At 45.3% G+C, this 27,483-nt stretch overlaps 1 protein-coding gene across 1 annotated transcript; it reads left to right on the forward strand.

Annotated features, from left to right (window-relative positions):
* The first annotated feature begins 2,841 nt into the window (after positions 1-2,841).
* On the forward strand, positions 2,842-10,837 carry LOC136578739 (protein kinase C delta type-like). Its single transcript, XM_066578929.1, has 6 exons — positions 2,842-2,879; positions 4,209-4,483; positions 9,784-9,875; positions 9,988-10,050; positions 10,410-10,569; positions 10,673-10,837. The coding sequence occupies exons 2-6, from the start codon at positions 4,313-4,315 to the stop codon at positions 10,835-10,837; spliced, it is 651 nt and encodes a 216-aa protein (XP_066435026.1). The 5' UTR covers positions 2,842-2,879; positions 4,209-4,312.
* The last annotated feature ends 16,646 nt before the right edge of the window (positions 10,838-27,483 follow it).

Here is a 27,483-nt window from a genome sequence, read left to right on the forward strand (position 1 = left end):
AAACTAATGAGGTGAATGAAAGCTGTGCTGTGATTGGTTGCTATGGGCAACAGAAAAATATTTTAAAATGTCAAAAAATGTGTATGCATGAACACTGTGTTGGTGACGTTGCTTATTGCCACATACGGTAGCTAAATTGTACTGCACATGACAACATATCATACGCACGTGTCAGGCACTGTTTTTTTTTTCTGCTTAAATTTCATGCGCAATTGTTTCACTACGGCATGTCGACACACCACCCATTCGCAATGTAATTATGCAGCCATAGAGAACAATGTTCTCTCTCATGCATAATATGCCACAAAATAGAGCATGCTGCATTCTTTATGCACTCGCGTATTACGCAATTGCAACACGCAAATGAGAGCAAAACTGTGTAAAACAATTTCTTTGATTGTCTGCAAATTACCGTGTAACACATGTGCATACAGCGCACGCGTAATACACGGTAATCTTATGCCGGTGTGAGCCCGGCCTAAGGCCTTATTCACACAGGCGTATATAGGCCAGGTTTTCACGACCCGGCCGATATACGCTTCCCCTCTGATGCATTGGTTTACAATGCATCAGTGCACAGGGGTGTATCTCTGCAGTGTAAAAGTGCCCTATGGGAGCTAATGACAGCTGCAGGAGAAGGGACTGCTAAACTCTGTCCCCTTTCTTTCTCCTCTTCACCCCTTGCTGCAGTTTGCAATGGGAACGCGGGCTTGGAGCTAAGCCCCTCCCCTCCCGCCCTTTCCATTGCAAACAGTGGCAAGGGGTGGAGAGGGGCAGGAGCTCAGCACACTAACCTTCGCCGACTCTCTACGTATACGCCGCCCCGTGCATCACACGGTAGCGTATATTGGCTCATGTGAATAGGTCCTTCGTGCCATAAAAAAGGATAATCAATGCCAGAATGGTAAACTTTTTTGTTTATTCTGAAACTGAATAAGTGGCATGTACTTCAAAATAGCACCCTGAAAACTATAAGTCATCCCGCAAAAAATACGCCCTCCTGCAGCTCCATCAATGGAAAAATCAAAAAGTCATGGTTACACAAAACAAAGTTTGTGTTTTTATTGTGCAAAAGTAGTAAAAACAAAAACTATATCAATTTACAATTGCAGAATTGCAGTTTGTTTCCATTCCTCCCCCAAAAAGAATTAATAGATATTTTTTCAACACATTGTATTTACCCTAAAACAGTTCTACTGACCCCTTAAAGTAACAGGACACAAGGTTACATCATGGCAGAGTGGTACTTAACACGACAGGACGTAACCTTACATCATGTGCATGCAGTGGGATCAGAAGTGAGCCTGTGCCATCGCACAGCAGGAGCCAGCTGTTACTGATAGCTGGCCTCCCGCTGCAACAGCTGTTAACCCCATACATGCCGCAATCAGTGTAGATCGTGACATGTAAGGGTTCACAGAGGGAGGGCACTCCCTTTGTTGAGGAGTAATCGTGGAGAGCCAACGGGTTGCTATAGCAACAGGCTTGCTATTGCCTATGATCACTACTACAAGCGATAAGGCATTGCAGTACATAGGTCCTGCAATGCCTTATCCACCTGTGGAGAGAGGGTGGAGAGAGGGGGGGGGGGAGCTCAGTGCACTAGCTCCCAGCCCTGCCCATCTCTCTCCTTTGCAGAGAGGGGCAGTGTATATCGACCCGGGCGTGAAAACCAGACCGATATATGGCCGTCTGAATAAGCCCTCAGGAACATAAAGGGAGTAAGAAAACAAAAATAGTGTAGAAAAAAAAAAATCATTTGCAAAAAATTTTAGAAAAACCCCACATATTTAGTATTATCATGTCCATAATGAGCTGTACTGTAATTTTAGCACACTATTCATCCTGCGCAGCAAAAAACATAAAAAGACTGGAGGTAAAATGCTTATTTTGTTCGCTTTACCTCCCAAAATGCACAATAAAAGTGGTCAAAAAAGCCATATGTACCCCAAAATGGTACAAAGAAAAACTATGACTCATGACGCAAAAAACAACCCCTCACAGAGCTCCTTCCATGGAAAAAGTTATTGCACTAATGTAGTGATATAGAAATAATTATCATTTCCAAAAAAGGGGTTTCACTGTAGAACCCCCCCCCCCCCAAAAAAAAAATTATAATATTTTTGGTATTATTGTAATCGTACTAACCCGCAGTACTCATTGAGGGCTTATTCAGATGGGCAGACAGAAAAATAAAAAAGTTATGGCTTTTGAAAAGAGGAGATGAAAATTCTCTAAAAATCGTTGCGTCCTTATATCGAAAATAGGCCATGTCCTTAAGGGGTTAAAAAATACACCTCCTCCTGCAACAAGCAAGCCCTCACACAGCTACAATGACAAAAAAATTTAAAAACAGTGCTTCGCTGTTTTGTTAAGGCCTCATGCACACGGGCAGGTCGGATCCTGCAGTGGAATCCGGCCCTGGCAGCAGCGGTGGCCGCACATACCTGCTTTTCTTATTTTTCATCTGTACTGCATATGGTCCGCACGGTCCACTCCTGCTTTTCCCGCATCATTGCTTAGCCATGACGCAGAATCCACGACCTTTCTGCAATGTTAGTTGCAGAAGGGCCGCGGATCGGACGGCTTCCATTGACTTCTTGCGCAAGTGGAAACCCCAATTGCTTTCCGCTCGTGTGCATGAATAGTCACTTTTCCATAGGATGCAATGGACGGTATTTCCTACGGAACATGGAGGTGGACGCCCGCTCCGGATTCCACAATGCAAACTCCACCCGTGTGCGTGAGGCCTAAGGATTTGCATTGTTAGGCGATGACGCAGAAAAAACAGGAGTTTTTTTTAAAAAATTAGTACTGCGCATGTTTGACAGCGAGCCGTGCGGACCATCGCCAGTACAGATGAAGGAAAAGAAAAGCAGGTACGTGTGGAAGCTGCTGCTACAAGGGCTAGAATCTGACCCGCCCGTGTGCATAAAGCCTAAGATTTATAGCAGTGGCTCATACAATAAGTTGCAGGTTATGATGACAGAATTGAACTTTTGCCATAAGCAGGGAGGGGGACCAAGCTGAACTTTTGACCAGGGCCCATAAACCTTTAGTTCCAGCATGGGACAAGGTCAGACTCCCCGCTTCATGGTTGTATGGTATATTGCTATATGTGACATCCTCCCTGCTCTGCTGTAATTGGCCGCTGAATGTTTGACTGACAGACTCTGCAATAAATTGAGTAGTTTATAACGCACAGCTATATGTCACAAGCATATAAGGAAAATGGTGGAAAATTTTAATTAATTCCAACTGCAATTCCATGGACATAGATTTGTTCAAAAAGTCTTCAGCCCGTGGTAATAAAATCCTAGAATCCCCCACAGCTGCCGTACTGACGGCTCTGCAGTCTTCACCTCCCGATGCAGGGAGCCAGCGATGACGTCTCCAAGAAAAGGGCCACATAACCGATGCAGCCAATCACCTGCTTCCTTCAGCCGGTGAATAGCTGTGGCACTTATGTTACCCAGATTTAGGAAGTGAAGTTCAGCAGGTACTAAAGGGCCGGTGAGACGCGGGGAAGAGTGGAAGGTCGTCTGCAGACAGCCGGGTCGGATCTTCTCGCAGCGGGACCCGACCTGAGCACCGAGGACTCACCCGCTCCCACAGCTCCGGCTCTTTTATGTGCCGGCTGCCGGGCAGCCGGTGCATGCACAGGGCAAAGCCTTCAGCCGGTGAGTGACGTTTCTGTGCGGGGCTCGCTGAATTAGAGCATGCCACGGTTTGTTTGCTGCGCAGACAAACCGCGGCCGTCTGCATAGGATTGCGTGCTGTAATGCAATCCTTTGCAGGTATCCAGAGGCGGAAATTCTGCGGGAATCCCGCCGCGGAATTTTCGCCTGTCTGCAGGCGGCCGAAGGGTGAGCATGAATCCTGTTATTTTATTGCCACAGGCTAAAGGCATTTTTGATTATGTCCCAGGATAACCCCTTATGGCCCCTAGCTGCCACGGCAAATCATTGGCTTCCCACAATTGCATTGTGGAAGGTCAATAGGGTGACAGGGGTCCTATGTCTGTTAACCAATTAGATGTTGCAGGTTGAATGCTATATAATACAGCTAGTTCCCACAAGTGATGGGCTGGGGGGGGGGGAGGGGGCACATCTCTTGTGCCCGCACCATTTGCAATATCTCCTCAGTGTGAATAGTGTCTAGTAAATGCTAGACTTATTGTAATACATTCCATTTATCTTCCCTCCTAGGATCCAGCGGAGTTCGTCCAACCGGCTCCGGCACAATCTCTGATTCCTTCAAAGAGAGATTAGTATTCCACCAGGAGCTTAACCGAGGAAGTTACGGCACAGTCATGAAGGCCGAAGATACTTTAACCCACCGAAAATTTGCGGTTAAGATTATCAGCAAGACGGCCCTACGAGCTCAAGGGAAGGAGAAGTACATCATCGTGGAGAAGCAAGTTCTACAGCTGGCATCCGGAAGCCCTTTCCTTGTGCATGCAGACTTTGCCATCCAGACCAAGGTATAACTGTGACTACCTTGTATTAGCGAATGTCATACACTACAGGCTTCACTGGCAGAGACATATAGGAAAGTCATAGGGCCACATAACAAAGGTCAGAAATTGTCCCCTTCCAGCCAGAATAGCAATAGTTCTAATCCTACCTTGAGGAAAGTCATTTCCAGCCACATAATTCTCTGCATTAGGGCTTAAACACGTGGGCAGGTATTAGTCCTGTTAGTCAGCTGTGACAGTCACGGCCGTGTAATGGAACAAAACGAAACCATTGATTTCTATGGCTTTATTCTCACTAGCAGGATTCTCGCCTGTTCATAGTACGGGGGAGAATAGATAGGACTTGCTGTATGTTTCCTGCTGTTTTTTGAAACTCCTGCGCCATGGTGTGGAGTTCAAACAGCCCGAGAAGAAAAAAAACAGCAACCTGTTAATGCGCAGTACGCTCCGTAGCGGTGAGCGTAGTTGCCCATATGGCTGTGTGAAGCCGCCTTAGTGTCACCTACATATATTTTCACCCCTTCTGCCATACACATGTAGTATATAAACTTTTTATGATATAGGCCATATGCCTCCACCAGAGTGACCATAAATTATAAATCCTTCAAGAGTACTGATTTTGGTGCTATAGTTCCAAATTTTGTGTTTTCTATAGTACCAAAAAATCCTGCATTGTTTTTCCAATCTTATCAACTGGCTTTTTTTAAGCCAAAACCTTGGAAGCTGAAAGCAGAAAAAGAGCTGTAAGAAAACCTTCCTTAGCGCACTGTATGGCATAGTGCCTATAGGGTTACAGTGCGACGTACATGACGTGTTAGCGCCCTTTCTGTGTAAGGGTTTATTTACATGAGCATATATCAGCCGGCGTTTTCACGGCCCGCAGATATACGCTTCCATCTGAGCAGTCCCCTCCTTCCCTTTCCCTCATTGGCTCTCTGCCTCTTTTCTCCCCTCCGAGCGATTTGCAATGAAAATGGGCGGGGCGGAGCTAAGCTCCCGCCACTTATCCATAGCCAGCAATGGGAATGGGTGCGACAGGGTAGAGCTTAGCTCCGCTCACCCTGCCCCCTCCCATTGCAAACCACGGAGTGAAGGAGAAAAGCAGAGAGCCAGTGAGGAAAGGCGGGACTGCTTAGATGGGAGCGTATATCGGCTGGTTGATATACGCCCGTGTAAATAAGCCCTAACAAGGGTTTGTACTGCTGCTCTTTTCTACGTGTTGGAGGGTATGAATTACACTGATGTATACCTAATGTGCTTTAGTAAAGAAACTAATAGGATTCATGTGGCCAATCAGCGGCCATAGCCAAGCGCCATATAGAAGTGACTGCCTCCAGAACAAGGCCGCCCTCACATGGGCTATATCTGCTGTGAGCTTTCCGAAAACCACTGTGGTTAAATCCGCACCAAAATGATGCTGATGTGATTACGGTTTGTGTAGCAGATCTGCTGTGGATTTAACCCTTTTATTTCAAGTGCTGAAATCTGCGGTCTAAATGGTCAAATTGGCTGCATAAGGCGACAAAATGGCGCTCATCTGTTTAAGCCCACTTGGTGCGGACCTTGTCACGGTTTTTGGTGCAGATCTGTCAGGCTTCAAAGGCTTCTGCACACGGGTGATTTTGCATGCAAAAATTCAGTCACTGCGTATTGCGCACATGTATTTTGCGAGTACAAAGATGTCAAACTGAAGCCGCCCTTAAAATCACATCAGTTCACTTGCGTGCAGCAGACAAACACACTCCAATTTAAATGGCTATTTAGTCTAATGATTTCCATATGTGTTCTTTCTCCAACAGAATAGCACCTCTTATTAACCCCTTCCCGCCCATTGACCTAAGGGTACGTCATGGCAGCGGGGTACTTCCCACAAAAGGACGTACCCTTACGTCATAGGGATAGCGCGGGGGCATAGCAGATCTCGCGCTATCCCGCAGCAGGAGCCGTCTGTCAGTAGTAGCCGGCGTCCCGCTGCAACGGCGGGGGGCATTGGAGCCCCCCCACTGTTTACCCCTTCCCTGCTGCAATGTGAGTAGATCGCGGCATAGGAAGGGTTCACAGAGGGAGCGTGCTCCCTCTGTGACTCCAGCTGACTCTCGCAATAACATCACGAGAGCCCGGCTGGTTGCTATGGCAGCAGGACACCAGATACCGGCGTCCTGTATTGCCGTAGCCTATGATCGCTATAGTAAGCGATAAGGCATGGCAGGAGAGAATTCCTGCCATGCCTTATCATAGCGATCTGCAGTCCTGCAATAAAAGTCCCTCAGAGGGACACAAATAAGAGAACAAGAGAAAAATAAAGTACAAAAAATAAAAATGTAAAAAAAACAGTTGAAAACCCCCTTTTTTTAATGCTTTTTCTCATATTAGCATTTTGCCTCCCAAAAAACGCAATAAAAGTGATTAAAAAAAATGTGTGTACCCCTAAATGGTACCAATAAAAACTACAGCTCGTCCCGCAAAAAATAAGCCCTCAGAGCTCCATCCATGGAAAAAAAAAATTACAGCACTTTGAATGCAGTGCTTTTAGAAAAAATAAAAAATTCCAAAAAAGGGGGTTTTATTGTGGAAAAAACAAAAAAAAATATAACGATATTGGTATCGTTGTAACCGTACCGTCCCACAGAAAAAAATGTATTGTGTCATTTATGCTGCAAAATTGACGCTTAAAAATAAAAAATCTATGGCAGAATTGATGCGTTTTTTTCTCCCTACGATCATAATAAAAGTTTTACAATATAGTCTATGTACCCAAAAATGGTACCAGTAAAAATTACAGTTCGCCACGCAAAAAACAAGCTCCTCAACACCAAAATAGGCCATGTCCTTAAGGGGTTAAGCATCTCCTAGCGTATTGCACACACATTTGCGCACGCCCCATAGACTTCTATGGGAGCCTCTGTGCATACACAAGTAAAACATTTTGCAGCTTTTTTTGCACACATAAAATACGGAAATGTGTACAAACCGATTGAAGTCAATGGGTGCTATTGTCTGCAGAATGTGCATGGAGATTTTGCACTTGCAAACAGCCCAGTGACGTCGCCCTTCGACCTTGATATAGTTCTTGCACTCTGGCTACTTGCTGTCAGTGTCTGCCCCTTTTGTACATTATATACTTTATATATTTGCAATGTGTATATGGATGATTATATTTAAGCGTATCTACAGTATGGCTTTAGGCGCACATGTCATTTAATCATACTGCAACTCATTTATTATGTACATTCATATATTAGATTAACGCCTTATGGACGCGGCCTTCTTTTTAAGTTTTCGTTTTTTCCTCCCCCCTTTTAAAAAATCCTAACTCTTTTATTTAACCATTGACATAGGTGTCTGGGGGCTTGTTTTTTGCGGAACAAGTTTTAGTTTTCAAAGTAGTGGAAGACATTTAAAAACTTCTAAGTGGAGTGAAATGAAAAAAAGAACAAAATTCCGCCATCTTTGGGTGCGTCTTGTTTCTACAGCGTACACTGCAACAAGAATGACATAACTTTATTCTATGGGTCAGTACAATTACTACGATAACAAATATATATATAAAGTTGGGCAATGGCTCATTTTTTGCAGGACTCCTGTAGTTTTTATTGGTGCCATTTTGGAGTGCTACAACTTTTTTTATTACATTTTTTCTTGGAAAGGAGGTGACCAAAAAAAGCGCAATTCTGGCGTTTATTTTTTTTTAATGACGATGTTCCCGTTGTGGGGAAAATAATGCATTACTTTCATAGATCTGACTTTTATGGATGCAGCAATACCAAATATGTTTTTTTGTTTTATTATTTGGATTATTTTACTATAAATATAGCAAAGGGTTTCTTTTTTAACTTTTATTACTTTTTTTAAATAAATAATTAATAAACCTTTTTTATATTCATTTTTACAGTTTTTTCTTCCCCAGAGGGAACATGAACTCGCGATGCTTTGATCTTACCATAGCGTTACATTATACCATGACCTGACAGGCAATCTATCAAGCCACGTAACAGGCATTGCTTGATAGGCAATCTGCAATGGAAACCTGGGGTTAAGGTCTCCCAAATAAGCATAGTTTGGTAATCATAGGGGGAAAACTCAGTCCAATAAACAGAACCCCTATTCAAAAAGGTTTTCTGACCTTTCAAAAACTTGTCCCAGAGTAGGAAATTACATTAAAAACAAAGTCATTTTTCAGCCTTCCACTGCGCCTCCAGTCTGGTGCTGCCAACCCACTTCCCTATGTTCTGAGCCCCAGAGAAACAAGAAGCTATGACGTAACATTCATTACTCACATGACCACTGAGGCCAGCGATTGGCTATAGTGGCCATGTGAGCGATGAATGTTATGTCATTGCTTCCTGTTTCAGCGGGTAATCAGAGCAGAGAGGAATGGGTCAGCGGTGCCAGACCAGAGGGGCAGTAGAAGGGTGAACAATGGCTAGTTTATGCCATGCACAGCTCTGGGGGAGTCTTTTTTACAGGCTTTAATGCGTAACACAGTTATTATTTGCACAGTGTACCACGGGTCATCATTAGCACTAAAACACAGCACTTAGTATTTCCATATCACTGTATGGTGGGCCCTCAGAATCAGTTATACCAGTGGGCCTTAGGTACCAAAGTCCAACACTGATGGCCAACCTTCAATCATTCTAGTAACTGGCAGGGAGTACAACAGTGAGATAACTAATGATTGGAGAGTAATAACATCATCTAAGTTTGTTGGCATTTGCTTAAGTAGCTAGTTTTAAATAACTGTACTTGTCTAGACTGTGTAATGAATGTATGTAGAAATATATTAGGGGTCAATACATAGATCTCTCTCATCATCTGTTTATACCCTGGATTGTGACTGTAACAAGGGAACATCCTCTATGTCTAGAGGAAAGAAGGTTTCTACACCAACATAGAAGGGGTTCTTTACTGTAAGAGCAGTGAGACTATGTAACTCTCTGCCTGAGGACGTGGTGATGGTGAATTCACTAAAGGAATTCAAGAGGGGCCTGGACACGTTTTTTGAGTGTAATTATATTACATGTTTAAGTCTATGTTATAGTCATTGATAACTTCAGAATGGTTGATGATCCCGGAATATATACTGATTGCCAGACTTGGAGTAGGAAAATCCTTTTTTTTCTAAAAAGAGAAAAATTGGCTTATACCCCATTGTTTTGTATTTTTTGCCTTCCTCTGGATCAGCATTGGGGCTAATAGGTTAAGCTGGATGGACACAAGTCTTTTTTCAGCCTACAGTTACTATGTTACTATGAAAATGTGCGCAGGGTGATTTGGTAATGTGACATATCGGTCCTATATTGCAGAAGAATGTTCTATTTGGATTGGAGTTCGTGAGCTGCGGCGACCTCTTCGACCTTCTACTGAGGAAGGGGAGACTTGACCTCACCAGTTCCAGGTGAAACTTGAGTACATTGTACATATATGAGATGTGTAACACTAAAGAATAACATTTCCATGAGCTGCCTGTCTTATTTTTGGGATATAATACTCTTTTTTTCCTTTTGAAGATTCTATGGCGCCGAACTTGTTTGTGGGATCCAGTTCTTGCACCGTAAAGGAGTCATCCACAGGTAATGGCTTTCTAACTACTCACTTCTTAAAGGGGCCTCTCATGAATATAACCCTTATCCAAATACCCTGTTAAGGCATATGGTTGTCTGTCTGGGAAGGACGCAACCTGCCCTGCATTAAATGGTCATGCTCTAAAGCCAGATTTTCCCTGAAGAGTCCAAAACATCAGGCTAGACTTGTCTTCTCATGGTGATAACAGCTGATTACCAGCAGTTAGAGAAGATGGGCCTATGCTTGTGATTAGCTGCCATTCAAAAGGGATTCACTTCATGAGACAACCTCCTAATTCCAATGTGAATTTATCACATATTATTATAAGCTGAACACTAACTTTATATCCACATTTTTTATCTCACAGAGACCTCAAGCTGGAGAACATCTTGCTAACTGATACTGGCCATGTTAAGATCACGGATTTCGGACTTTCGCTTGTCAACATGCATGGAGGCCGAACATCCATTGGTGTGGCTGGTACAGTAGGTTATATCGCTCCGGAGGTAAGAAGAGAACTTTTCTACGTTTTTTTAAAATTGTACTAATAATCTGATATGGAGAGCGATATATCAGTATGGTCAATACAAGATGTCGCTCTACTAATACTAGTTCTCTTCTTTATTGCAGATGCAGGCCAATAAAGAGTACAACGCTGCTATTGACTGGTATGCGTTTGGTGTCATCCTAAATGAAATGCTGACCGGCGAGTGTGATTATGATCCGACACTCCTACGTGGGATTTCGTACAGTGCTAGAAGCATCATTGACAAGGTCAGTATGTTCCTGTTATAAGGGTTTAATACTAGGGGTTACACAACATTAATAGTAGCTGACACTGTATAATAGATGTACTGATGACGGTTTTAAACATACACATTTTATCCCAATCACCAACCTCCTAAAATGAGAGCAATAGATGCCCATTCATGGAGAACAGCATTCAGGGAGTAGTAATTGCTTTTGTCCGTACTGCGCCCAGATCCTAGGTTGCAGTTACTAAATTCTAGATACATTTCTCATTTTTAGCTCCTCCAGAAGGATCCTGCCCGGCGCCTAGGACTACATGGGAACATCAGAGGACATCGCTTCTTCCGGTACATCGATTGGCACTCCTTGGAAAGACTGAAAGTGACTCCACCATACATCCCTGAAGTAAGTGACACTCATCCCACCTTCCAAGAAACCAAGCTGGATGACATTGAAGAAGCAGAGGCCAGTGTATCTCTACCACCAGATACACAGACCAGGTACCCCGGGTTTTCGTTTGTCAACTGGAAAACCCTCAGCAAGACACCTGCTGAATAAGATCATGGGAGGAAGCCGAGAACCGCAGCCTCTACAAGACCATCTGGAGAAGACCAGAAGATCCGATGGCCAGCAGTCACCCTGGACCCCTGTATGGAGAAGCCAGCAGATCCACCCAGCTGCCGGTGGTAAGTAAGCACTATACCATCTGCTCTACACGTCATAGGCATGTGGAACACTTTTCCATCTTACTTTTCCCCATGCTCAGGATAGCAATAGCTTCTAGTGCTGTCTTGGGCAGAGGGGAAATACCCAGGTGTGTGATGGCCGGCTATGAAGGGGTGAAGAGGAGGCCGGATTTTTTTTTTTAGCCTAACACCTAAACACATGCCTATGACTATTGTACATTTACCAGTAATAACATTTCCTCATCCTTATGATAGTTCTATCATGGGTGATAAGGAAAAAGGTGTGAGATGGCCGGCTATTAAGGGGTAAGGAGGAGGCCGGATTTTTTTTTCCACAGATACCTGCTCCACAATATCTTACTGGGGTTGAAGATTCCTGGAGAAAACCCAAGGAGAAGCCAGCAGATCCACCCAGCAGCTGGCGGTAAGTATGGCTTATAACATCTGCGCTACACATCATAGGCATGTATAAGATATTTTTTACTTGCTGGTAAATGACTTTCCCCATGCTTACAATAGCAATAGCTTCTAGTGCTGTCTTGGGCAGAGGGGAAATACCCAGGTGTGTGATGGCCGGCTATGAAGGGGTGAAGAGGAGGCCGGATTTTTTTTTTTAGCCTAACACCTAAACACATGCCTATGACTATTGTACATTTACCGGTAATAACATTTCCTCATCCTTATGATAGTTCTATCATGGGTGATAAGGAAAAAGGTGTGAGATGGCCGGCTATTAAGGGGTAAGGAGGAGGCCGGATTTTTTTTTTCCCACAGATACCAGTTCCACAATGTCATCAGAGCAAGCTGTGCGCCCTCTAGAGGACCATCCAGAGAAGACCAGAAGATCTGATGGCCAGCATTTACCACAGACACCTGTATGGAAGAAGACCCCATTACTCTAAAGGCACCTCACTGGGGTTAAAGATTGCTTAAGAAAACCTAAGGAGAAGCCAGCAGATCCAACCAGCAGCTGGCAGTAGATATGGTTTATAACATCTGCGCTACAAGTCATAGGCATGTATAACCTATTTTTTTTCACTTACCGGTAAATGACATTCCCCATGCTCAGGATAGCAATAGCTTCTAGTGCTGTCTTGGGCAGAGGGGAAATACACAGGTGTGTGATGGCCGGCTACGAAGGGGTGAAGAGGAGGCCGGATTTTTTTTTTAGCCTAACACCTAAACACATGCCTATGACTATTGTACATTTACCGGTAATAACATTTCCTCATCCTTATGATAGTTCTATCATGGGTGATAAGGAAAAAGGTGTGAGATGACCGGCTATTAAGGGGTAAGAAGGATGCTGCTGCAGGCCCCAATGAGAACAATGGGCAATCTGATGCGAGGGTTTTTCCAAAGATAGGACCGTTACGATTTGTTTTTCCGCATCGCACCGCAGAAAACAAAAAAATCGCTCATTTGTATGACCCCATTCTAAAGAATGGGGTTCATATTCATGCGAGATATGTGTGTCTCACAACGCACAAATCTTGCACGAGTTGCTCAGACTTGTGAAAACGGCCTTACAGCAGAAAAAACTCTTCAATATTAGTTAGGCATTCTAAAATGCTGTGGATTTTCACCATAAAATTCATTCATTGCAATACAATGAGTAAATCCCGCTTTGAAAATCTGCACCAAAATTCACATCAAAGTCCACTTGGGGATTTTGGTGTGGATTTTCTCCTTGATGTACTTTTAGCATGCACCCTTAATTGTGGCCCTTGTCCACCAGCTAGTCATACTAATGGGTGGAGGATGTCAGATATTAAGAGATGTAGGAAGCCAATTGTTTTCTGTTTAATTAACCACACTGTTATTTCTTCTACATAGATGACAGGAACACCTTGACGAGCTGCGACACATCAGGACGGCCAAAGAAGAGTCCATGCAGTAGTAGGGTCAACAGACACAATCCATAGAGGAGTTCCACATGAGGAGCATCTGGCTGAACCATTTACTGACCGCTGGTGTGACTGAGTATATGGAGGAATTCTGATGGACGGAACGTTGTGGATTTATCTATAATTACACTGAAGATGTGGTTTATATGGAATGTTATTATATGTGGCCAGGTTTATGGAATGTATTATACCATAATGTACATCTAGTCTAGGGCTACATGGCGCCTGTGACTACATCACAGTTTGCATGGCCAATGTTGTTGGGTAACCCTAAACTTATTGTTTTGTATCATTAATAATAAATGATTATTAATAAATATTAGTGTTGTGTATTATTTCATGCATTAGGTGATAGATTTACTGTTATTTTCCTGGGGTCAAACCTTAATAGCCTATTTGTAGCATATTGTAGGTCATCAACGTTTGTCTTTAGTGCTGCATCACCTTCAAAGCTTCTCCTTGCACAGCGGCGCTTCCTGCACAGGGAGGGCTAGAGGCGCCGCTGTTCACGGAACAACTGGGAAGAGGATGCAGCACTAAAGCAGTGCTAAGCAGCATTGCAGTGCCTGTAATTTCAGGATCTGTGAGCACCTTGTAAGACCCGTTAGGGCCAAAACAGATGAACGTGATTTCTTCATGTTTTGCAAATGTGAAAATCATGGCAGCAAAATATGACCATTGATTTTAATGGTTTCGTCGTGACTTGCAGGATTTTCACACATTAATACTATGCGCGAGTAAACAGAGGACTTGCCCTATCTTTCGCGCACGTAGAAAAACTAAAAAGGGCAGAACCTATCTTCATGCGTTTGTTTGTTTTTTTTTAACTGTGTTCAATAGCGCAACATTTGAATGGTAAAAAAAAAAGGAATTTTGACTGGTTTATGCGCTAATAAGCTTCGTAGTGGTAAGCGTATTTGCACATCAGCCTGTCTGAAGCCGCTCTAAGTGTCAGAACATGATGGCATATCCTAGCAATACACTGTCATTTTTAACAATATGGCTCAAACAAAAGCCACTCTCCACTTCAGTGCCATCAGTTAATACCTAAGGGTCTAAACACATGGGCGCATGCGCTGATATGCTTGATGCGGAGGAGCGTATTAGCAGATGATTTGTTTATTGGAGTATCCATGCTTTGTGCAATTGAGCACAAGTTCGGGGAAAAAAAGAGCGGGATGATACGTCCTGCCTTATCTTTCTTGCACACAGGAACTAATAAAGGAAAGACACAACAATAGGCTCCAGGAGCACTGCAAATGGAGTGACCACCGAGTGCGGCTACAAAGTGGCCCTAATGCAGTCACACTATAGGCAAAGTAAACAATGTTTGCTTCACAGAGGTGCTTTCTAGATGTCAGATATTGCAACAAGTCAATCGTATACTGATCATGGCAAAAGACATCCAAAATATACTGACAATACTTGGTGTGCTGAGCGGACATGCCATTCTCCCAGCGCTCACCAAAAACCATTTGGGTCCCTATAGGGGGTACAGGTCGTGTCCCACAACTGCAGGTGGACTTCAAATTTCCATTTCTATTCTTTTCTATTTGCTGTTGAATGTTCCACTGACACTATGAATGTCTGCCGTGCCATTTATAGTGACTGCTCAGAGTGGTGCAAAAGATTATTGTGCGTGGGGAAACGCAAAGTTACAAATGCAAATTCGGGGGCGTAGTAGATGTTAAAAAAAAAAACCTACTGAATATAGGGCAAGACATTTTTGCTGTGCTTCGTTTTTGCAATTAAAAAGCCGGTACACACGCTTGTGCCTAACACTCTTCCCGTGGCTTAGATTGCCTAATTAGGGCGAGCGGTCTTGTTTTCCCAGCTTAAGATGCAGCTAAACTCCCTAAAACTGCTGTTGTTTCAGTAGATCAGTCAAAAGATAGGGCAAGACAGCAGTAACTTCTGCTCACCTAGTTGAGCCATCTCACCATGACACAAATTACTGTGCGGCCCCCCATGCATTCTGCGTTAAGTAAACAACCCACCTCCAGACTTTGGCCAACTCTTTGTCATGAAAATAATTTAAAATTAGATTTTAGAAGGTTTGCAAATAAATAAATATAATTTGCAAAAAAAAAGATTGGTCATCCAAAAAAAAAAATAGAATTTTTTCGTTAATACACCCCAAAATTTGCTACCTAATTTCTGCCAAGTACGGAGATGCCACATATGTAGACATAAATTGCTGTATGGGCACATGCGAGAAGGTGTGCCATTTGGCCTTTGGAGTATACATTTTGATGGTATACGACTGGAAAAAAAATCCTACGTGCATGCTTTTAGCTGCCCTACGGATGCTAATGCATGCTTATGGGCAGCTAGAGGTGCAGATCTTTTCTTTCTTCTTGTTATAGATTCCTGGCCACGGACAACTTGTTTGCTACCATGCACTTTGAATTTTTGCTTGCACATTGTATGATTTCCCCCAACGTGACCAGGATGTACAACATCATCTGGGAGCATTTAAAGGGAACCCAATTTCAGACTCCCAGTGAGCAGCAATGGCTTGCCTTGGCTGAGGATTTTCAGCAAGCTGCACAATTTCCTAACTGCATTGGGGCCCTGCATCCGTGTTAAGAAGCCGTTGTGCTCAGGGTCCTGATATGTTAATTACAAACATTACTGTTCGGTAGTCCTGTTGGCGGTCGGCGACCATGACTACCAACTTGTAATGGTGGATATTGGGGCCTGTGGAAGCTCTGCTGATGCTCTCATCTTCAGGTATTCCAGAATGGGCCAGCTTCTTCTAGCCAACCAGCTGGCCCTGCCAGAGCCACTGTTGCTTCCTGGTTCTTCAGGTCCAATAGCCCCATTCGTAATTGTCACGGATGAGGACCTTGGCCTGTCAACCCAAATTCTGCGACCATTTCACCAGAAAGGGTTGGACAACAGAAGGAGAGTCTTTAAATATTGACCCACGTGTGCTCGGCATTTCGTTAAATGTGCCTTTGGAATTCTCTACAGTAAATGGCGAGTTTTCCTGGGCACCATCCAGATGGAACCTGAAAATGTGTGCTCTGTGGTTAAAGCCCTGTGGTTCTGAATAATTTTTGCCGGAGCAACGACGCGGGTTGGACGTTTGATGATGGTCAACTACCAACAACTTCAACAGTTGGCGGTGGTGATCAGAATCAAGTGGTGAGGCCTGCATCTTCTGGACTTTGGATTAGAGACCAGTTTGTGGCCTAATTCCTGACTCCCCAGGGAGCAGTTCCGTGGAAGCTGGCCTCTGTCTGGTTGAGCCTGAGGGTAAGGACTTTCTAAACTATGAAATTGTTTTTTTACCGGCCAATATTTTATTTAGCTAGATTTTTTTTTTTTAGTTAGGAACTCGCAAGACAATGAGAACCCTTGATGTGGGTTGCGAGCTCAAGTAATATGGTCAAAATTTGCTCAAGTGACTAATGTCTTTTAGCTGACTTTGGCCATATTATGAACCAATACCTAATTTTTCCGTTGGGATAGAATTAAAAAATTTATAATCCTTAAAAAATAAAAACACTTTTCTGGAAAACCTGCTTTTTGTCATTTATTTTTTAACTTTAAATAATTTGGGTCTTTTCAGAAGTAAAATAGCGATTATCTATCCAGAGAATAGAGCAACAAGAATTGAGCGCACAGGTTCTCTTGGTCGTGACTCCAACCCATCATTTGTGTTGGCGCATGCTTCCGCTCTGATCTGTGGCTGTAACTTCATGCGCCTGCTGATTGGTCGTGGGCCATAACGACGGACTACGAGCAACTAATGATTACCTATCCCAATGGAACGGCATCAATAGTCTTTTAGGGGAGAACCACTAAATCCTGAAAAACAGACTGCTGGAAATATTACATTATTTATAAAACATTACATTAACTGTCTAGAAAAAAAGGAATTGCAACAGCATTCAGAATCTGTTTATTGCAAACTGGCACTTTTTCAAAACTTGATCAAAAACATTTATTATCTATAAGTTTTGGTACTGGGGACCACCCGTACTTCTGGCACTGCCTTGTGAAGTTGGAGGCACTTCGTGGGTCCAATCTGGAGCTGAGCTACTGCTCCATTCAAAATGTGGTGGGACCAGCCTGTCCCCTGGCTTGCTGGCCATCATAGCCATAGGAACATTGTGAGGGAGGAGTGGCTTCAGATTAGTGGCGTTACCACAGCCTGGTCTCTCATAAACGTCAGGCTTTCAGTCTCCTCTTAGCCTCCCTCTTAGGGAGTAGCTCCAGCTCTCTCAGAGCCTGGCACAGAACGTCTTTCAGCAACAGCTTGCAGCTTGGCTCTCAGCTTGTACCCCCAGCTTGCAGCCAGGAACTGAATATGTCTGGAGAACTTAGCTCCTCTAGATAAACACGCATGGCTGTCCCTGCTGATTAGCAAACATTTAGTACACAGACCTGGATACAGCCCCCTGCAGGCCATTCTCTGAATAGACTTGCCAGAGGGGGCATTATTACTTTCTAGAGGGAAAAGAAGACGACACTATTACTTTCTAGGGTACACACAAAGAAAATTATTACTTTCTAGGGGGTTACACAAGAGGCATTATTTGTCAGAGGCACAACAGTAGGTGTTATGATAAGGGGGACACAAAAGGAGCATTATGACTGTGTGGGACTATTGAGAAAATCACTAGTACTCTGCATCAGATGGAGAAAAAGGAAATTGATCAATTCCAATCAGAGATGAAGTCACCCATGAGGTTCACGATATGACTGTACTGTAATAATTTATACGCTCTGCAGAGTGCATGTGTAGAACGTGTATCTACCACTATATGATTACTATACAGTGGTGATATTGGTCTTTGTACAGTGATTTTTTTTTTAATTCAGTTACAGTTTGTCCTGGTCAATAATATGAATCAGTAATTAGTCATGCTAATGGTCATGAAAAGGGCAGTATTATTTGGGCCTTGAATAGAGTATCATTGGTAACTTAGGCCGGTATTAGTGTATCTTGACACCACCAGAAGCTAGGGGTTTGACAGGAGGAACGCCCCTCTCACACCCCTAGCTCCCAATTGGACTAAAAAGCTAAGATCCTGGAATGAGCCAAAGTGCATGGGGAAGCGGCATAGTAATTGAGTGAGGAGGGCTTGCTGTCCGTTAGCCGCTGCTCACCTGAAGCGCTGTAAGCGGCTCTCCCCCGTCCTCCCAGCTGTTGTCCTCCTACTTCTGCTGTCTGAGGCAGTGTTTGGCCGACGCATGTCTGGAAGCACTGTAAGTGGCTCTCCCCCGTCCTCCCAGCTATCGTCCTCCTACTTCTGCTGTCTGAGGCAGTGTCCGGCCGGCGCATGTCTGAACATTTTGCCCTCTGCTGCTACAGGTGGACAGCCCTGCGCTGTGTCCTGCCACATGGCAAGCGGCGGTAAGGAAATGGAGGGGAGAAGTTGGGGGGAAAGGCCTTCAGCCGCGCCGCCGGGAAACACGCACCACGGTCTTGTAGGTTCCCTGATGGCCACCCCACTCAGCGCTGTCACACACAGCGGGATGCTTTGCTCTTGCTTGCCGCCGGAGAGCCCTTTTCAGCTACGCCAATGCGCGCCTCCTGCTCGGGGCCAACTAGAAAGATGTGTGCGGCCCTCCATGAATGTACGCGGGGAGGGTGTTTCAGCTGGGCTGCATAGCAGCGGGGTCCGTTCTTGTTGCCGGGCGAGGGGAGTGGGTTTTAGGTGTCCCAATGCACAGATCGGCAATAAACGGAGGTAAAGGAATCCCAACATTTCGGGTGCTGCCTCAGCTTACTGGGCTAACAGGACCTGATGCACAGCAAGCTCTTCCAGCCAATCACGTACAGGGGATGGTGGTGGATCTGGATGCGTAGCAGCCACCTGGCATTGAGTAAGCCGAATCTTGCATTGGTCCATGTCTATAAGCACTTCGTAGGGCACAGTAGGCGATGGAGCTCTCCATTTCTTCCTCCACTGAAGCCTCTGAAATTGGTGTTGTTGGCGATGCCACACTGCCTTTCAAAGACTGACCTTCTACTGCAGGGCTCTGCAAACTCTCTGGCAAACTATCACTTGTCCCGTGAAGAAGATATGAAAAATTAGTAGTTGACCTCTGGCAACTGGTTTTAACACGTGTCAGCGCCAATGTTTACTTACAGTCGCATCACCACAGTACGGAGAAGGTATGCCATTCGATGGAAATGAATATCCTCTCTTTTTTGTTGGCCACCCGCGCCACATTTAGGGACTGCCAGATAATCCTTGCGCCATTGGTCATTGGCGCTCCTCCATCTCTCCTTCATTTTATCCACTGCAACAGAAAATATAGGGGAAGAGGGTAAAAATAATTATTTTAAAGCTATTAAACTAAATAATGCAGTGTCAAAATTATGCATGCATGCAGAGGTATGACCATGGGTACTACATGCATTGACACAACCATAGATGTATGCATCATTGCAGTAATGCATGCAGCATGCACTGTCAGAAGTATGCATGAGCACACCACTGCATGTGTGGTTGCGCCGGTGAATGTTGCATGCATGGTTGAGACTGTGCATCCAGCATGCATTCTTGCAATCATGCATGCTGCATTGAAACAGTTTCAATCGAGCATGTATCCTTGCAAACATGCATGCAGCATGCACAATAATATAGAGCACTCTGCTCCTAATATGGAAGAGAAAGCCGCGGAGCTGCTGCTGAGTTCACTGACCACCAACAGCAATAGGCTGCCCCGCCAATACTCAGCGCACCAGATGAGTGGCATGTTGCGCACACTATCTGCCATGGTTGCGACAAAAAGTGATACTGTCACAATTATCCAGTTTTCTGCATTGATTACTAATAAAATGGGCTCTGATTGTTATCTAAGTCTCAATTATAGACAATAACAATTTAAATAAACTAATTAAACTAACAGTTGTACCATTCATGTATTTTATTTTACAGTGCAGGAAGATTCCGCTTGTGTAGGTTCTCCTTTAGTAACAATCACCTCCACCAAAGTGTTCTTATAGCTTCAAGGAGGAATTTTGGACCATTCCTCCCTGTAAATGTACTTCAGTTCATCAATATTTCTGGGATGCCTTGGATGCACAGCCCTCTTCAGATCACGCCACAACATCTCAACAGAGTTAAGGTCAGGACTCTGATGTGACCGTAATAAAACACAAATCTTTTTCAACTGCTCTTGATTTATCTGTATGCTTTAGGTCAGAGGTCCCCAACCACCGGTCCGCGGACCGGGGCGGGGCCGTTAGGTGGTTATGGCAGGTCCGCGGCACCGCCGGAACTTTTCTTCTAAACACAAGGCCGCGGGCCGAATCCGGCCCGCTGCCTCGTGGTATGTGGTCTGCGGCGTGCCGACGCCGCTCACCACTGAAGCGATTACCAGCGGGGGCGCCACAGCTCCCCACTGGTAATCGTGCTGATCCCGGCGGACAATGAGGACTGTGTGCAGCCAGGATCCTCCTCCCCGAGTCCCCTGCTCATTAGTTTTGCAGGAGAGGACTCGGGGAGGAAGCGTGCTGGGCTACACACTGACGTCAGGGCAAGGAGAGAAAGAGCGACGCAGACGGCAGGGAGGAGGTAAGTATATGGGTTGGGGGGGCTGTTTATTTCTGGGGGAGCTTGTTATTACTGGGGGGGACTGCCTATTACTGAGGGGTGGGGGCTGCCTGTTACTGGGGGGGCTGCTTACTAATGGGGGGGCTGCTTACTGGGGGGAGGGGCTGCTTACTGGGGGGAGGGGCTGCTTACTACTGGGGGGGCTGCTTACTACTGGGGTGGCAGCTTACTACTGGGGGGGCTGCTTATTCATTGGGGGGGCTGCCTGTTACTGGGGGGGCTGCTTACCAGTGCGGGGGGCTGCCTGTTACTGTGGGGAGCTGCTTACTACTGGTGGGGGGGGGGCTGCTTACTACTAGGGGGGGGCAGCTTACTACTGGGGGGGCTGCTTATTCATTGGGGGTGGCTGCCTGTTATTGGGGGGGCTGCTTACTACTGCGGGTGGCTGCCTGTTACTGTGGGGAGCTGCTTACTACTGGGGGGCTGCTTTGGATTAGAGACCAGTTTGTGGCCTAATTCCTGACTCCCCAGGGAGCAGTTCCGTGGAAGCTGGCCTCTGTCTGGTTGAGCCTGAGGGTAAGGACTTTCTAAACTATGAAATTGTTTTTTTACCGGCCAATATTTTATTTAGCTAGATTTTTTTTTTTTAGTTAGGGACTCGCAAGACAATGAGAACCCTTGATGTGGGTTGCGAGCTCAAGTAATATGGTCAAAATTTGCTCAAGTGACTAATGTCTTTTAGCTGACTTTGGCCATATTATGAACCAATACCTAATTTTTCCGTTGGGATAGAATTAAAAAATTTATAATCCTTAAAAAATAAAAACACTTTTCTGGAAAACCTGCTTTTTGTCATTTATTTTTTAACTTTAAATAATTTGGGTCTTTTCAGAAGTAAAATAGCGATTATCTATCCAGAGAATAGAGCAACAAGAATTGAGCGCACAGGTTCTCTTGGTCGTGACTCCAACCCATCATTTGTGCTGGCGCATGCTTCCGCTTCGATCTGTGGCTGTAACTTCATGCGCCTGCTGATTGGTCGTGGGCCATAACGACGGACTACGAGCAACTAATGATTACCTATCCCAATGGAACGGCATCAATAGTCTTTTAAGGGAGAACCACTAAATCCTGAAAAACAGACTGCTGGAAATATTACATTATATATAAAATATTACATTAACTGTCTAGAAAAAAAGGAATTGCAACAGCATTCAGAATCTGTTTATTGCAAACTGGCACTTTTTCAAAACTTGATCAAAAACATTTATTATCTATAAGTTTTGGTACTGGGGACCACCCGTACTTCTGGCACTGCCTTGTGAAGTTGGAGGCACTTCGTGGGTCCAATCTGGAGCTGAGCTACTGCTCCATTCAAAATGTGGTGGGACCAGCCTGTCCCCTGGCTTGCTGGCCATCATAGCCATAGGAACATTGTGAGGGAGGAGTGGATGGTGGTGGATCTGGATGCGTAGCAGCCACCTGGCATTGAGTAAGCCGAATCTTGCATTGGTCCATGTCTATAAGCACTTCGTAGGGCACAGTAGGCGGTGGAGCTCTCCATTTCTTCCTCCACTGAAGCCTCTGAAATTGGTGTTGTTGGCGATGCCACACTGCCTTTCAAAGACTGACCTTCTACTGCAGGGCTCTGCACCCTCTCTGGCAAACTATCACTTGTCCCGTGAAGAAGATATGAAAAATTAGTAGTTGACCTCTGGCAACTGGTTTTAACACATGTGTCAGCGCCAATGTTTACTTACAGTCGCATCACCACAGTACAGAGAAGGTATGCTATTCGATGGAAAGGAATATCCTCTCTTTTTTGTTGGCCACCCGCGCCACATTTAGGGACTGCCAGATAATCCTTGCTCCATATTAGGAGCAGAGTGCTCTATATTATTGTGCATGCTGCATGCATTCTTGCAATCATGCATGCTGCATTGAAACAGTTTCAATCGAGCATGTATCCTTGCAAACATGCATGCAGCATGCACAATAATATAGAGCACTCTGCTCCTAATATGGAAGAGAAAGCCGCGGAGCTGCTGCTGAGTTCACTGACCACCAACAGCAATAGGCTGCCCCGCCAATACTCAGCGCACCAGATGAGTGGCATGTTGCGCACACTATCTGCCATGGTTACGAGAAAAAGTGATACTGTCACAATTATCCAGTTTTCTCCATTGATTACTAATAAAATGTGCTCTGATTGTTATCTAAGTCTCAATTATAGACAATAACAATTTAAATAAACTAATTAAACTAACAGTTGTACCATTCATGTATTTTATTTTACAGTGCAGGAAGATTCCGCTTGTGTAGGTTCTCCTTTAGTAACAATCACCTCCACCAAAGTGTTCTTATAGCTTCAAGGAGGAATTTTGGACCATTCCTCCCTGTAAATGTACTTCAGTTCATCAATATTTCTGGGATGCCTTGGATGCACAGCCCTCTTCAGATCACGCCACAACATCTCAACAGAGTTAAGGTCAGGACTCTGATGTGACCGTAATAAAACACAAATCTTTTTCAACTGCTCTTGATTTATCTGTATGCTTTAGGTCAGAGGTCCCCAACCACCGGTCCGCGGACCGGGGCGGGGCCGTTAGGTGGTTATGGCAGGTCCGCGGCACTGCCGGAACTTTTCTTCTAAACACAAGGCCGCGGGCCGAATCCGGCCCGCTGCCTCGTGGTATGTGGTCTGCGGCGTGCCGACGCCGCTCACCACTGAAGCGATTACCAGCGGGGGCGCCACAGCTCCCCACTGGTAATCGTGCTGATCCCGGCGGACAATGAGGACTGTGTGCAGCCAGGATCCTCCTCCCCGAGTCCCCTGCTCATTAGTTTTGCAGGAGAGGACTCAGGGAGGAAGCGTGCTGGGCTACACACTGACGTCAGGGCAAGGAGAGAAAGAGCGACGCTGACGGCAGGGAGGAGGTAAGTATATGGGTTGGGGGGCTGTTTATTTCTGTGGGAGCTTGTTATTACTGGGGGGGACTGCCTATTACTGAGGGGTGGGGGCTGCCTGTTACTGGGGGGGCTGCTTACTGGGGGGAGGGGCTGCTTACTGGGGGGAGGGGCTGCTTACTACTGGGTGGGCTGCTTACTACTGGGGTGGCAGCTTACTACTGGGGGGGCTGCTTATTCATTGGGGGGGCTGCCTGTTACTGGGGGGGCTGCTTACTAGTGTGGGGGGCTGCCTGTTACTGTGGGGAGCTGCTTACTACTGGTGGGGGGGGCTGCTTACTACTGGGGGGGGCAGCTTACTACTGGGGGGGCTGCTTATTCATTGGGGGTGGCTGCCTGTTATTGGGGGGGCTGCTTACTACTGCGGGTGGCTGCCTGTTACTGTGGGGAGCTGCTTACTACTGGGGGGCTGCTTACTAAGGCGGGGGGGCTGCTTACTATGGGGGCGGCTGCTTACTACTGGGGGGGCTGCTTATTACTGAGGGGGGCTTACTACTGGGGGGGCGCTGCTTACTACTGGGGAGGGCTCTTACTACTGGGGGGGCTGCTAATTACTGGGGGGTGGGCTGGTTATTACTGGGGGGGCTGCCTATTACTGAGGGGTGGGGGCTGCCTATTACCGGGGGGGGGGCTGCTTACTACTGGCGGGGGGATGCTTACTACTGGGGGGATGCTTATTACTGGGGGTGGGGACTACTTATTACAGGGGGAGGAGCTGCTAATTACTGGGGGGGCTGCTTATTACTGGGGAGGGCTGCTTATTACTGGAGAGGGCTATCTTACTGGGGGGGATAAATTATATGCTGCTCTATATGTGTGCTGGGGGGAGGGAGATACATTATATGCTGCCCTATGTGTGTGCTGGGGGGGAATAGATTATATACTGCCCTATGTGTGTGCTGCCAGGCGGGGGGGGGGGGGGGGAGGGGATAAATTATACCGCCCTATGTGTGTACTGACAGGACATTCTAAATGTCATAATTGAATAAGTTGCGAGGTGCTTTGCTTGCTGAACACTGCAGCTCTCCGTCGTTCTACGGATCAGGGAGTAAAAGATTCCATTCAAAGCCATCCTGGACATCGGTGACGGCAGGGTCTATCTGATAGATTTTCCCTGCTAGGCACCAGGTGAGTGCAAAGAATTGTCTATTTATGCACCATTCTGAATATTCTTTTTCTCAATCACCTGATAACTTGGCGCACCCCTCATTTATATATAATTGAATAAGTATGCACTAAACTCCAACCCCCTTCATAACCCCACCCCATATAACCAAAGCCCCGCCCATGTCCTGCCCAACCCTGCGGGGCCTTGTAAAAATGTTCTTGCTTGAAGCTGGTCCCTGGTGCCAAAAAGGTTGGGGACCACTGCTTTAGGTCATAATAGTCAAATTTATATAGTTTTTCATCTTACTGCTTCTGTAGAATAAAAACACTTTTTGTGTCGCTGCTTTCCAAAATCCATAACAAATTTTTATCAATGGAGCTATGTGTAGTGCAGAAAGAAAAAGTAAGCAAACTCTTGAATTTAGTAACCTGTAGATTTCTACTTTTGCAAAATAAGAATAATCAAAATGTAACTGTACTTTCAAGAATATTTTGCCATGTGATAGGAACATATAAAAAGACTGGCAGCATATTGCAGTGCTAGCAAAATGACATTTTTAAATCCTTTTGCTAAACGTCTGGTGCCCTAATTTTTCATGGATCAGTAATATTTCACAACTCTGGAGTTAAAATCCAAGAAAGAACTACAAGGTGCCTTGCTGCCATCTAGTGTCCACATTTGGTCTTGCACTTTTTGGAAATACTACCTGTTATTTTGCAGTATTTGATTCAGACTTTAGTATTACAATAACACCCTAATACTGAGAAGAATTGACTCGTGGGCTCTTTGCCTGGAATAATATTCTGTTAATGGAATCCGCCTTATTCTTCTAAAGGGCCTTTAATTTAGTGTTTGATATTAGGCTGTGCTTTAACCACCCATAGTGTTTTTACATCCTGCTTTGCTGGGCTTTAATTCCCTCGCCCGTAAAAACATGCTTCTTCTGGAGATTAAATCCCTGCAGGCTGTGGATGTGACACCTCCATGCTGTCGGTTACCTTTTATCTGAGGGGGTCTATAGGAAGTCCCTTCCCAGTAATGTGACTGGCATTTCCAATGGAGAAACGTCGATCGCATGAATGTAAATAAAAAGTTTTAAAAAGTTAGATTTACAGTTCCCCCGTGGATCGGATTCATGAGGGCAGCTGAAAATACCCCTGTCCTCTGTGATGTCCCACTGTGATCTGGTCCTCCAAGACCTGATGCCGGTCTTCTGCGCATGCGCGCCAGATGTCATTACGTCAGCCGCATGTGCAGGAGACTGGTAGGTCCAGGAAATTTGAAATCTCCTGGCTTCCATGAGGCAACAGATGTCACCGGGGACCGTAGTGAGCAGTCCGCGGGGCCTGTGATCTACGGTATCCAATGGATAACGGCGATTATGAAAAAGTGAGAAAAAAACGTCCAAAAAGTTAGTTTCAGCTCCCCTTATGGATTGGATTCATGAGGGCAGCTGAAAATACTCACCTCTGACTTCCACAATGTCCCACGGCGATCTGCACCTGCCACGGGCTTCTGTGCAGATCGCTGTGGGACATCGTGGAGGTCAGGGGTGAGTATTTTCAGCAGCCCTCATGGATGCGCAGAAGGTCAAAGCGCCCGGCAAATGTAAAATCTCCCTGCACCCGGCTGTCAGAGATAGTCGAGTGAAGGATGTTGTCCTGGAGACCGCTGTATGCGGTTCCCAGTCACGTGATCACCATTATTCACTGGATAACGGTGATGATGTAAAGTTAAGAAGTGTAAAAAGAAATAGTTTAAAAGATCGTATCCGTGAGGCGATAAAATTACATACCTAAGGACCGCTGAATTTGTACTCTGATCTGATCTTAATCCATGGATCTTTCCCAGCTTTAGTACATGCGCCTGCCAGCAAAATGGTGGACGCATGCGCAAAAGTCAAGAATTGTCCAGTAAATTTAAAATCATCCCGTTACTGGCTACCGAGGGTAGCCAAGAGCGGTATATGGTTCCTGGTCATGTGATCGCTATTATCCAATGGATAATGGCGATCACGTAAAAGTAAAAAAAAAAAAGTTGAAGTTCCATCTCCCTTTACCGATCCCAGGAAGCATTTGAACCCCAAAGTGACGAACGCACTGTACATTACGTGGCCATATGCAGAGCCAGAGCAGGGCTCACTGCTGGGATCCCCTGGGGGTCTCCGCAAGCAAATTCCACAGGCGGCCGTGTGAGCCCGGCATTATTCAGACCACTATCTGTAATGTGGACGTAATTTACAAGAAGCCCCCAGAAACGCTCGCCTTCCTGCAGTTTCCGGAGCAGCTTGTTGAACACCTTCTGTTTGAGATCGCCATGCCTCCGCAAGCTTACAAAACCTCACAGAGTAGCACTTTTTACTCCCCATCCCTGCCACTGGGGTCGAGAAATACCCCCTAAGCATGGGAAGAGAAGGAATACCCAGTTTTATTACCCCATGTGCCCATCCCAACCAGGCCACTGTATTTACCCCTTTTTTTTGGACATAGCACACAGTTCACAT

The sequence above is a fragment of the Eleutherodactylus coqui genome, chromosome 1, assembly GCF_035609145.1.
Source record: "Eleutherodactylus coqui strain aEleCoq1 chromosome 1, aEleCoq1.hap1, whole genome shotgun sequence".
Taxonomy (NCBI): Eukaryota; Metazoa; Chordata; class Amphibia; order Anura; family Eleutherodactylidae; genus Eleutherodactylus; species Eleutherodactylus coqui.

What these genes read in the sequence shown, in the direction of transcription:
- LOC136578739 (XM_066578929.1), top strand. Translation starts at nt 4,313, where the DNA reads ATGAAGGCCGAAGATACTTTAACCCACCGAAAATTTGCGGTTAAGATT. An exon ending in CGTAAAGGAGTCATCCACAG is followed by an intron (nt 10,051 to 10,409) that starts GTAATGGCTTTC and finishes TTTATCTCACAG; the next exon opens with AGACCTCAAGCTGGAGAACA. An exon ending in TAAGAAGAGAACTTTTCTAC is followed by an intron (nt 10,570 to 10,672) that starts GTTTTTTTAAAA and finishes TCTTTATTGCAG; the next exon opens with ATGCAGGCCAATAAAGAGTA.